This window comes from Capricornis sumatraensis, chromosome 4 (genome assembly GCF_032405125.1).
Source record: "Capricornis sumatraensis isolate serow.1 chromosome 4, serow.2, whole genome shotgun sequence".
Classification (NCBI taxonomy): Eukaryota; Metazoa; Chordata; class Mammalia; order Artiodactyla; family Bovidae; genus Capricornis; species Capricornis sumatraensis.
The window spans coordinates 100,884,290-100,896,268 of NC_091072.1; the positions used below are offsets into that span (position 1 = coordinate 100,884,290).

The 11,979-nt window shown below is 48.4% G+C and overlaps 1 protein-coding gene and 1 pseudogene across 1 annotated transcript; both read left to right on the top strand.

The window, feature by feature from the left end:
• The first annotated feature begins 2,049 nt into the window (after positions 1-2,049).
• LOC138077925 (retinol dehydrogenase 16-like) lies at positions 2,050-7,880 on the top strand. Its single transcript, XM_068970326.1, has 4 exons — positions 2,050-2,362; positions 4,368-4,626; positions 5,497-5,660; positions 6,212-7,880. Exons 1-4 carry the CDS (start codon positions 2,050-2,052, stop codon positions 6,427-6,429), a joined length of 954 nt encoding a protein of 317 aa, XP_068826427.1. The 3' UTR covers positions 6,430-7,880.
• Positions 7,255-10,976, top strand: LOC138078659 (retinol dehydrogenase 16-like; annotated as a pseudogene).
• The last annotated feature ends 1,003 nt before the right edge of the window (positions 10,977-11,979 follow it).

Below are 11,979 nucleotides of genomic sequence, written 5' to 3' on the forward strand. Positions count from 1 at the left end.
CCTCGTCTATCCAATTAACAGGAAGCTCAGACATGTGCTGCCTTAGTACACAGTACAGCTGTCCCTTGTAGGACTTCCTGCAGAGATTTATGTCAGTGAGTCTCCCAGTATGGTTCACGTCTCAGAGATTTCTTGTTCTTCCCCTTACAGTTCTCAAGTGAGTGTCACCCAAACTCCTTGTTTCCTCTCTCTTGACTTTCCTGTGGCTGTTCCTACCCAGAATGTTGTCTGAAGTTCCTGAGACCCCAGCGAGTCATCACATTACACTCAGATTCACAAAAAAGAAGCAGATGGGGTGAAGGCTGGATTGTGTCCGCTGAATGGCCCCTTGGGAAGTTATGGTGGTGGGATTTGTGGTTATTGAGAAAAAAAAAAATCTCATTTCTTTCAATAAAGAAATCACAACCTTCTCCCTTAGCAGAGCTAGTGTTTGTATAAGACTTGCATGTCCTCCCAACTTCCTGACAGTTTCCAGGGCACCATCCTACATCCTGGCCTTCTTCAGCCTCACCCTTTGGGGAGCCCTGTAGGAGGGTCCTGCTGGTGACCCAGGAAGCACGCACAGGCTGGTTTCTGCAGGACTATCCTTTTCATTACTGCTGCCGACTCCCACCTGAGGGACAACTCCTTTCAGGATGACAGTCAGCTCCCTGAAGGTGGCCATGACCAGTAAAGGCTAATATGTCATCTCCTCTGTGTTTGTTGTCTGCTGGGGTGGGTTCCAGGAGCATCTGAGCCTCCGTGTCCTTGGGGAAGCCTCTCCTTCCTCCCAGCGTCCATTTTCTTTCCTTACTTGGAGTTATGGGTGTGATAAATGGACGGTGAGGCGATGTCCAGGGCACTGACCCCGGGTCCTTCTGTCCCTGTCCTTTCCAGCCCCACGACCCTGGTGGTCCACCCCTGTTACTGCATGGTATCCTCCGTGCACAGCTGTTCTGAGGTCCAGCCTCAGGTCCTTTCTTTAGTCTCCTGAGGGGTCAGCTCCCTCCTCCTCTCCACTGTCACCCTAATACAAACTGCAATTATTCCTTTCCATCATTGTGATTTATAGATCTCCCTGCTTGCGAGAGTTAGAACTCCAGTTAATGCTTGCCAAGATTCAGATCAGTCTCTTCTCAGTGTCTGATTGGTCAGGATTCTGGGTGTGGTGCTGGGTTGGGCGAGGGCACAGAAGGGAGAAGCCAATGGAGCCGGGCAACCAGGGCTGTGGGCAGGGCATCTTCACAGAGTAAAAGGGGAACAACTGTTAGAGCAGCTTTGTATGAGTCCTTCCAAGACCCGTCCCAGCATCTGGGAGAAGTCTCACCATTGCCTGTGCCCCCTCATTCCCTTCCTGTTTCCTCATAGTGCCTCAGACACCCCCACTGCTCTTCTGAACAATTTCTGGTCCAGGGAACCAGGTGAGACCTTATTCTCTTTTGCCTTCTCCTTCTAATCCTAGAGAAGCTGAGGGTACTTAGTCTTTTAGGAGGGAATTCTGTGAGCAGAGCCAGAGGAGGAAACCAGGTCAGAGTCTCAGCCATTTGCCCAAGGTCACACAGCTAGTTGGCAGACAAACTGGGTATTGAAGCCATGTGTTTCATGAATCTAAGTATATCCCTTCAAAAAATATTCTTTAGATCTGGGAAACTCAGGTAACAGACTTGGAAGGGACAACGAGAAGAAGATAGTCATGAGCCACGGAACCATGCCATGTGCAGGTTCCAATGTGTGGGTGTGGGGGTGGGGAGGGGAGAGGAGGGCAGAGGCAAACAGGGAGGAGTGAGAGGACAGGACAGAGGTGGTTGGGAAACCTATTGTCATCCCTAAGAGACTGATGTCGTTGACATCTATTAGAAATGGGTTAAATGTACCAAAAAGCACACATTGGGGCTAGAGTCAGTCATACTCACTGAAGAAGGTGAGCAGAACAATCTTGAGAACTCCAAGCGAGAGAGCTTGGACCCTGGTTTGCCAACAATAATCCTGTGTGTTCTTAATTTCTCCTGTCTGATCACTAGCCAGACTCTATTTCACCCCAGGCTGTGTGTGCCTGTCCCGTAAAAGGCCATGTGGCTGTACCTGGCGGTCCTCGTGGTCCTGTACTACCTCCTGCGCTGGTACCGGGAGAGGCAGATGGTGAGCCACCTCCAGGACAAGTTCGTCTTCATCACGGGCTGTGACTCCGGCTTCGGGAACCTGCTGGCCAGGCAGCTGGACCTGAGAGGCTTGAGAGTCCTGGCTGCGTGTCTGACAGAGCAAGGGGCTGAACAGCTGAGGAACCAGACATCAGACAGGCTGCAGACGGTGATCCTGGACGTCACCAAGACAGATAGTGTTGCTGCGGCAACCAAGTGGGTGAAGGAGCATGTAGGGGACAGAGGTACCAACCAGATTTCTTGTTTGTTTATTTCTTCTCTCTGTGTGCGGGGACACTGGTTGTCAGCTCCCTGGGGAACATTCCAAGCTGTTTCTATGACTTGAAGTCCCACCTGCCTTCTTCACCTCACGGAGCTGACCAGCCAAACCTCTGCCACCCCATACCCCCACCTCCTGACCTAGCTTCTATAGTTTGGGGGAGAGATTTCGCTGATGAGACTGTGTCCTTGCAGACTACCTGTCTTGTGTCCCCTCCTGTCTCAGCGAAAGTCTGGCTTTCTTACGGTTGTGTGAGCAGGGTAATCAGGGTGGAATTTCTGGAGGAGGGGTGGAGAGGGGGACTCTGGCTGGAAGGCTGCATGGGTGGCTGGAGCTGGGTTGTGTTCTCAGCACCTGAATATGGTCTTGCTGGTGACCCATAGCCAGGCTACTAGAGGTTTAATGTCACCCATTTTCGGTGCTGACACTGAACTCTCAGGAGTTGTCTAAGGAAGGCCTGAAAACTACAGTGGGGTCACATTCTCTTTTTTTGTTTGTTTATTGTTCCCTATGTGTGATGTGTCTCTTTGTGGTACTACAGTTGTACCTGTGTTTTATGGGAGAAGGAAAGAACTTTAGTTTATCTAAAGACAGATTTAAAACATGACATGGTGGACAGTGGGAAAAGTATGTGGATGAGAACCAAATCCCCCCAAATCCTACCACCCATAGATAAGTGCTGATAACATTTTGACATACATGATATTACAGTTTAGATATAGTCTCTTTCCTAATGTTCCAGTGAAAGAAGGTGAACAATTTTACAGGTAACAAAAATATGTTCAAAAAGTTAATAAATAATGATTGAGAATATTATATTCTTTAGAATAGCTCTACTTCATGAAAATTATCTCATGGTATAAATGTAATTGGCTCCCATATTTTATTCATTGCATTGAGCATAAATGATGTCTAGGTAAACTTCTTTCTACCCAATTCCCTAAGCTCTAAGCACAGGTATTAATCTGATCTTTGGTCAAATAATGAGGAATATCCATTTCTACAAGGGCCGGCTTGGTGCTGAGCAGTGGAGGGACTAATTCTGTGTGTTCATTCTGACACCCTGTTCCCAACTGCCCTGACCCTTCTGTTCTGTCCTGAGTTCTGTTAGTCGATAAGTCTTTAAGTTCTTGATGTGTCTTTGTGTCTCACAGACAGGTTTCTATGAAGCTGGGCAACCTGTGATCTGAGGGAACTGGGGCCGGAGTGGCCTCTGATGGGAGGAAGAGGGTAGATTTTTCTGGGAAAACATGTAATTCCAATTTGGGGAAGCATGGCTTCTCCTGAAAGCCTACCCACTGAATTCCAAAGTTTTTGTGGGAATATAGCTCAATATTGATGCAAGTGCTTCAAGGCCAGGCCCTACAGGTCAATACCACGCCTCTAACCAGTTCCCCCAAACCTGGGACTTCAGATCTCTTTTCCTCAACCAATCTGCCTTTAACCTTCAATCATCCTTTTATTTTTGTCTTTTATCTGTTTTCTCCTTCCTTCCACTCTTTCCCTCCATTCTTCATTATTTCTCTCTGTTTTCCTCTCTTTCCTTCATACTAGCTGTTGAGTACTCAGTTAGAAAATCTGAAAAGTCAGAGGAATATTTATAATGTCTGCAAAAGCAATATGGATTGTGAAAACTCAAAATTTCATCCTCAGATTCCGGACTATAGACACACTAGATCTCTTGAACCCCAGTACCTGCGTTCATCAACTCTGGTTCCTCGTCACCAGGTTCCTTGTCACCAGGCAGTGTGTGGGTTGTGAAGACTGAGTCAGGAGGGAGGCTTGCCTTCTCTCCTCCCACTGTCCACTGGGTCTGGTCTCCCCAAACCCCCAGGAGCATGGTAGTCTCTGCTCTAGCCACTCCCACTGCAGCCTAAAGTCCGCCCGGTCAGAAGGTGACTTGGCACCATGACAGGGTCCACACTGCTGGACTCAGCACAGTGTTGCCCTCTTGCCTTCACTCTTCCCAGGACTCTGGGGTCTGGTGAATAATGCCGGCATCTCCACACCCACTGCACCCAATGAGTGGCTGACCAAACAGGACTTCATGAAGATTCTGGATGTGAACCTGTTGGGGGTGATTGATGTCACCCTGAGTGTGCTGCCCCTGGTGCGGAAGGCAAGGGGCCGTGTGGTCAACGTCTCCAGCATCATGGGCCGGGTGGCCCTCTTTGGTGGAGGCTATTGCATGTCCAAGTATGGTGTGGAGGCCTTCTCAGACTCCCTCAGGTAATGGCCTGGGACAGACTGCCCACCTTGGTCCTCCTGCTTCTGTGCTTCTGGGGGAGCCTTTCACAGTGTTCCTTTCATCATTGACTGGAGCTCTTTTTTTCTGTAATTGTCTCTCTTACTTTACCAGGCATTCCTTGGGAGGCTTCTACCTAAGTTCTTGATGACAGGATGGGCTCCATGACTGTAGAGTTTGAATGAACTTACTTTACCTGGATGATGTCCCACTGTCTGAAAGTGAGGCAGAATTGTCACTGATATAACTGGTTACAGCATGTTCCACACTTATTGTTGCTATAATATTAGGTAGGGGGAACCTTGTAGGCAGTGTAACCTCATGGAAGCAATTAATCAAGGGAACTAATTAACCATATCAGCAGTGGAGACCCTACCTTATGCTGGGCTGAAGATAGCTCCAATGTGGAGGAAGGGTGTACTCAGGTGAAGAGATGATATTTAGGGGATAGTTAGAACAGTCCAGTTGATAGATGGCCAGGAAGTAGATCAGTTAGGAGAGGAAGAGAGGAAATTGAGGAGTATGGAGTAGATAAAATATAGAAAGTTTGGTGATCAATTGGATGTGAGGGGAATATGAGGAGATTGTACTTAAGCGGTACCTTGGAACACAGCTGGTAGGATTCAGAGGTGTAGGCACATGTGTACAAAATATTAGGAAAAATATTCAAACTCTATTCAGAATAACAGCATCATTAGATTTCTCCCTTTGGCTTTCTGTACTTCACAACCTCCCAGTGTTTTCTGCTTATCCCGCTGCAGTTTTTCTTGGCATCTTACTAATTTTTGGTGTGTTTTTGTGTTTATGTTGGAAGACCTCTGAAGTCCTTGCCCCTCTGCCTGTTTGCCTTGCAGGAGGGAGCTCTCCTACTTTGGGGTGAAGGTGGTTATGATCGAGCCTGGTTATTTCAGCACCAATGTGACCAGCCCTAAGGCACTTTCTCAGGGCCTCCAGGCATCATGGAATCAGACCAGCCCAGAGATCAAGGAACTCTATGGAGAGAAGTTCATGGCTAACTGTGAGTGAGCTGTGGACCTTGGGGAGAGAGGTAAACCCTTGTCTGGAAGCCTGGGTCAGTCATTAGCACTTCCTTCAGTATTGTGTCCATCCTCCAGGCTCTGAGTCACCCACACAGTGGGGACATGGGCTCTGTCCCCAGGGTTCCATGTAATCACCTGGTGATCTAGGGAAAGTCTCCAGGCTTGGTAGACATGGGGACCACTGTCTCCTTGAACCCCTTTTTATTTTGGGAGGAAACAAGCCAGAGAGGGAAGACCCTGTGTAGTCACAGCAAGCTGGCATTAGAACAGCTGGTTTTCATGTCCTCAGATTTATTGTTTGTAGACACCTGCAGTTTATGTAGTCTTGATATTCTCAGGAAAAGAATTGGAGGTTACTTTGTGTGGAACCATTGCTCCTGCTGAAAGAATTGGGGCACTCATTTGAGAATGTAGGTTGATTCAAGTTAGGTGGTCTAGGGATTCTTAAGAACATTGCTCCATAAGTTGATCCCTAAGTCAGAATGGATAGAGGTCGAAATTTATCTGGATTCTTTCTCCTTCTGGACAGTCATGAAATCCGTCAACTTGTTGGAGACAACCTGCTGCCAGGACCTGTCCTTGGTGACCAACTGCATGGAGCACGCCCTGACCGCCTGCCACCCCCGCACCCGATACTCACCTGGCTGGGATGCCAAGTTCATCTACCTCCCCATGAGCTACCTGCCCAGCTTCCTGGTGGATCTCATGGTGTACTGGAGTAACCCCCAGCCTGCTAAGGCCCTGTAACCCAAGACTGGGGTGCATTGTAGGGGGGAGATGCGTACAGAGTGGGGAGAGGATGCATGTCTGTGTCCTGTTCCTTCATCAGCCTCTCAAGGCTCTGAGCCTTAGGGCCCTCCTGCCACCCTGAGGAATCCATACTTAAAGGGAGGGTTGAGCAGCTGGGAAGGTCCAGGCCCCCCTCCATCATCGGCCCCTGTCCACCTCTTCCAGGTGTGCCTTGGCCCTGGCCAGTGTCCCCCTCCCACTGCAATGCACATGGGAGATAAGAACTCTTCTTCCCTAAAGATACCTGTAGTCAGGGATGTGTGTGAAGGGTGACCACCAGCCTGATACATCAGCCTAGGTGCTAACTCAGCCAATCTTGGCTGGAAAGTGGTGTCATCATTGGAGGTCCTGACAGAGAACACAGAAACCAATTCTTCTTTTGTCTTGAAATCTTAAATTTCCATTGATTATATTCCCTTAAAAGAAAATTGAGACATTTTCCCAGGCCCAGTGATTTTGAACACAGCCTTGGGCAGCAATGTGTGTGTGTCTATGAAAGGAAGAGTCAGGTGACCTCACGGAGGTGTAGGGGTGAGTGGGAACACCTGAGGAGGATTTGAAGACGAAAGTGAGGTCATCCCTTTGTCTGCAGAAGCGAGGGGCTAATGTGTCTTTCTGGGGATTATCGTGTGACCTGGGGTCCCAGGATTAGCACAGGATGAACAAACAAGAAAGGTCTGTAAGGGATAGGCAGGGCCCAAACCCTTCCCTGGGGACATGTAGCATCTCCCTCACCAGAAACCTCCCTGCGGTCCTCCCTGGGTATCCTCCTGTAGAGTCACTATGCTCCATCCTTTGCCAACTGCCGGGTCCCCCAGCCCAGATTCCCTTCTCCCACCCTCCAATGGAGGTGAGTGGGAGTCACTTCTGGAGCCCAGTCTTACGTTTTCTGCTAACACTTACTGAGCACCTACTGTGATCAAGGCAGGAATTCCCCTGATGTCCCAGTGCTTCCAGAGACCCTGACTCTCTGTGTGTCCTCTCTTCCTATGATGGTCTGAGTATGGACTCAGTGGAGAAGGCATTTGTATGAAGTCATACAGATTTCTTGACTGAGTGCAAACTGAAGTGGGAGGTATCTCCCAGTCATCTTAGTTCACCTTCCTGATTATAAAAATTAGGTTATGGAGACTTTGAGGGATTTTATGCCATCGAATAGTATGTTTTAATATTACATACCTTAAAAAAGCCTTGACTTCAGATTTCCCTGGTGTTCCAGTGGTTAATAATATGCCTTGCAATGCAGGGGTTGTGGGTTCCATCCCTGGTTGGGGAACTAAGATCCCACACGCAGTGGACCAACTAAGCCTGAGGGCCTCAGCTACTGAAGGCCACATGACACATCCACAGGTCCGTGTTCCCACTGAAAGACCTCACACAGTGCAACGAAGATCCTGCATGCTGCAACTAAGACCTGACACAGCCAAATAAATAAATACATACTTTTTTTTAAAAGATGTACTGACTTATTGAATCGTTTGGAATGTAACAGAAGTGAACATTTGCTGAGTGGACCTGACAGTTTGAACTATAAGATCTAGATCAGAAGGGACTCCAGTATGAACAGGAGGCTATCTGAGTGCTCCATGGCAGAGAGTGCTGGAACTCTAGTTCAGCTGCAGCCTTTAGGCAATGTCCCCTGCAAAGCCTTGTACCTGGCAGTCCTGTGGGCCTGCACTACCTCCTGCGCTGGTACGGGAGAGGCAGGTGGTGAGCCACATCCAGGCCAAGTTCATCTTCATCATGGGGTGTGACTTGGGCTTCAAGAACCTCCTGGCCCAGAAACTGGACCTGCGATGCTTGAGGGTTCTGGATGCGTGTCTGAGGGAGCAGGAGCTGAGCAGCTAAGGAACCAGACATCAGACAGGCTGGAGACGGTGATCTTGGGGATCACCAAGACAGAGAGCATGACTGTGATCACCCAGTGGGTGAAGGAGCATGTGGGGGACAGAGATACCACCCACATTTCTTTGTGTTTGTTCATTTCCTGGGAAGATCCCCAAGGTGTTTCAATTTTCAAAGCTTTGATATTGCCTAGGAATTGGTGCAGGTTTTTTCAAAGCTTGTCTCCTGATGCGCAATGCAGGCCTGTTCTCTAAATTCTCCTATGGGGTTTTCAAGTGCATCTTTCCCAACCAGCTTGCAGAAAGTGATTATTCATGGTTTTTTTTCTTTTCTTTTCAGCATTTCTTTTTTCATTCATTTCCTTTTTCTTTTCTCTTCTCTTGCTTCCCCTTCATTTCTGTTTCTTACCATTCCTCTCTCCCAGTCTCTGTCTCTCTCCTCTGATATTTGTGAGCATCACTCTATTTTCCCAAACTCTGTCTTTGATCTTAATAAAGGGGCTTATTGCCTACTGATGGGCAGAAAAATGAATAGGACCATACCTGCCTTCCAATAACTCAAAGAATATCCAAACCCTGAAAGCCCTGCAGCCACCACACCCTCTTTTCCTCTCCTGAACTCTTTTCCCTTCTACTTCATGGCACATTGTTGTTGACTCAATTAAAAAACTCAGTTGGAAGATTACCTGGCACCATGGCTGAGTCCTCTTTCCTGGGCCCAGCACAGTGTTGCCCTCTTGCCCTCACTCTTCCCAGGACTCTGAGGTCTGGTGAATAACACCAGCATTCTCACACCCACCACATCCAGTGAATGGCTGACCAAATAGGGCTTTGTGTAGTTGCTAGAGGTGAACGTCTTGGGGGTGATCAAGGTGAACCTGAGCCTGCTGCCCCTGGTGGAGAAGGCAGGGGGCCATGTGGTCAATGCCTCCAGCATCATGGACTGGTTGAGCCTTTTGGCTGGAGGCTCCTCCACGTTCAAGTACAACATGGAGGCCTTCTCAGACTCCCTCAGGTATTGGCTTGGCACGGAGACCCTCCCTTGTTCCTCTTACTTCTGTGCCTCTGGGTGGGGGCCAACTTTAATTGGGGTTTCCTTTCTTCACAGACTTTCCAACCCCTCTCTCTTGCTCTGTGTAGGTCTCTCATTGGGAAGCACCTTTTTAAGTTTCAGGTGTCAGAATGGGTTTCAGGACTATAGAGTCCACTTCAACCACTCCCCACCTTTGATGTGGGCCCACATTCAGAAAGTATCTGAAGCATAATTGGAATCTGGACTACTTGGCTGTGGAGCCCATGTTCATAACACTTGCAATATTCAGCTTCAGGAAGCCCTCGAAGAGGGGGCATGGAACACTTAACCTGAATCAACAGATACTTCTTGGGCACTTCTGTGAGTCCTCAAAAAGTGTCCCTGGTTCAAGAAAATTTGGTCCTTTACCTAAAGTGTCTGACAGCTGAGAAAGGAAAAAGAGATACAGTAATGCCATTATCATCATTTTTGCTGCTTGTGACTACATTAGCGGAGGTAGGTAGCCTTGGTAGCCAGTGAAATGAGGTGAGGGTTCAGAAGATAAGGGTCTGAACTAAGGACTGAAGAAGTGAACTTGAGACACTGGCAACCAGGCAAAGTAGGGCAGGAAGGCTTCAGCATATGAGAATGGTGTCAGCCTATGCCCAGCTCCATGAGTGACTGTGGACGGCCTCAGCTGTGGGATTCACCAGGGACAGATAGGCATGGGTGGACTTGTAGAAAGATGTAGGCCTTGGAAAGGTTGGAGACCATCTTTGTAATGGCAATGGAACCCCACAGAAGAGATTTAATCAGGGGAGTTAAAATAGTCAAATCAGCCTCTAGAGCAAGGGGTGGCTTTGAATGAGAGGGAGCCAAGACCACAGGCAGGGAGGGGTTCCTTAGAGGACAGTTACGATAACCCAATATGATAACTGGACAGACGGCCAGGTTGTTAGCTAGAGCAGGAGAGGCGAGAGAGAGAACTGAGGAGTATGAAGGAGGTGATATGGGCAAACTCTGATAATTGAATACATGTGCAGAGAATAGGAGGAGATAGCTTATAAGTGGTGCCTTGCACCACTGATGGCAGGATTTACAGTTGATAAGGGACTTCCCTGGTGGCTCAGCCCATAAAGAATCCACCTGAAATGTAGGAGACCCAGGTTCCATCCCTGGGTCAGAAAGATCCCCCGGAGAAGAGAATGGCAACCCACTCCAGTATTCTTGCCTGGAGAATTCCATGTTCAGAGGATCTTGGTGGGCTACAGTCCATGGAATCGCAAAGGGTCAGACATGACTGAGCAACTAACATACACACCCGGAGTTGATAGGCCCATATAAATAAACTATTTCGAAAATTATTCAAGCTCTATACAAAAACAGTACCATTATCATAAGTTTCCTCTCCCTGGCTGCTATACTTCACAACCCCTCAAACTTTCAAGTTTATCCCACTCCACTCTGAACTGAGATTGTATTGTTTTCTGTTTCTGAGTTTCTGAATGCCTTGCCTCTCTGCCTCTTGGCCTCAAGCAGGGAACTCTCCTACCACCTTTGGGGTAAACGTGGCTAGGATCAAGCATAGCTATTTCAAGACCAGCATGAATAATCCTGAGGTTCTGGATGGGGGCTTCCGGGAGGCATGAAAGTGAAAGTGAAGTTGCTCAGTCGTGTCCAACACTTTGTGACCCGGTGGACTGTAGCCCACCAGGCTCCTCCGTCCATGGGTTCTCCAGGCAAGAATACTGGAGTGGGTTGCCATTTCCTTCTCCAGGGGATCTTCCCAACCCAGGGATCGAACCCACGTCTCCCGCATTGCGGGCAGACGCTTTAACCTCTGAGCCACCAGGGAAGCCACAGGGAGGCATGGGTTTGGGCAATTCCATAGGTCAAAGAACTCTGTGGGGAGCCATTCCTGGCATCAGGTGAGTGAGCTGTGGACCTTGGGGTGAGAAGCAAACCCTTGTCTGGAAGCCTGGGTCCATCATTAGCACCTCCTCTAGTCTTAGGTCCATCCTCCAGGCTCTGAGTCATCCACACAGTGAGGACATTAGCTCTAACCTCAGGGTCCCATGTGGTCAATTGGTGACGTAAGGAAAGGATTCAGGCTTGGTAGACCGGGGGAACACTGTCTCATCTGAATCCCTTATTGTTTGGGGAAGAAACTGAATCTAGGGAGGACAGAGACTTGTGGACTCAAGATGAACTGACATTAGAGCAGATGGTTTTCATGCGCTTAGATTTCAGCGTTTATTGTTGTTTAGTCACCAAGTTGTGTCCAACTCTTTGTGACTCCATGGACTGTAGCCCTCCAGGCTCCTCTGTCCATGGGATTTTCCAGGCAAGAATACTGAAGTGGGTTGCCATGTCCTCCTCCAGGGGATCTTCTCCACCCAGGGATCAAACCCAAGTCTTGTGCATTGGCAGGCAGATTCTTTACCAGTGAGCCACCAAAGAAGCCCACTCTAGTGTTTATAGAAATATCCAATTTATGTATTGGATATTCTCAGGAATAGAGCCAGAGGTTGCTTAGTGTGGAACAGTTATTCCTGGGGTAAGAGTTTGGGTACTTCTTGGGGAATTTGAATGATTAATCTGGGGCATGGGTTTCCAGGGGAGGGAAGGGTGTGAATTTTTAGAAATTTTCTC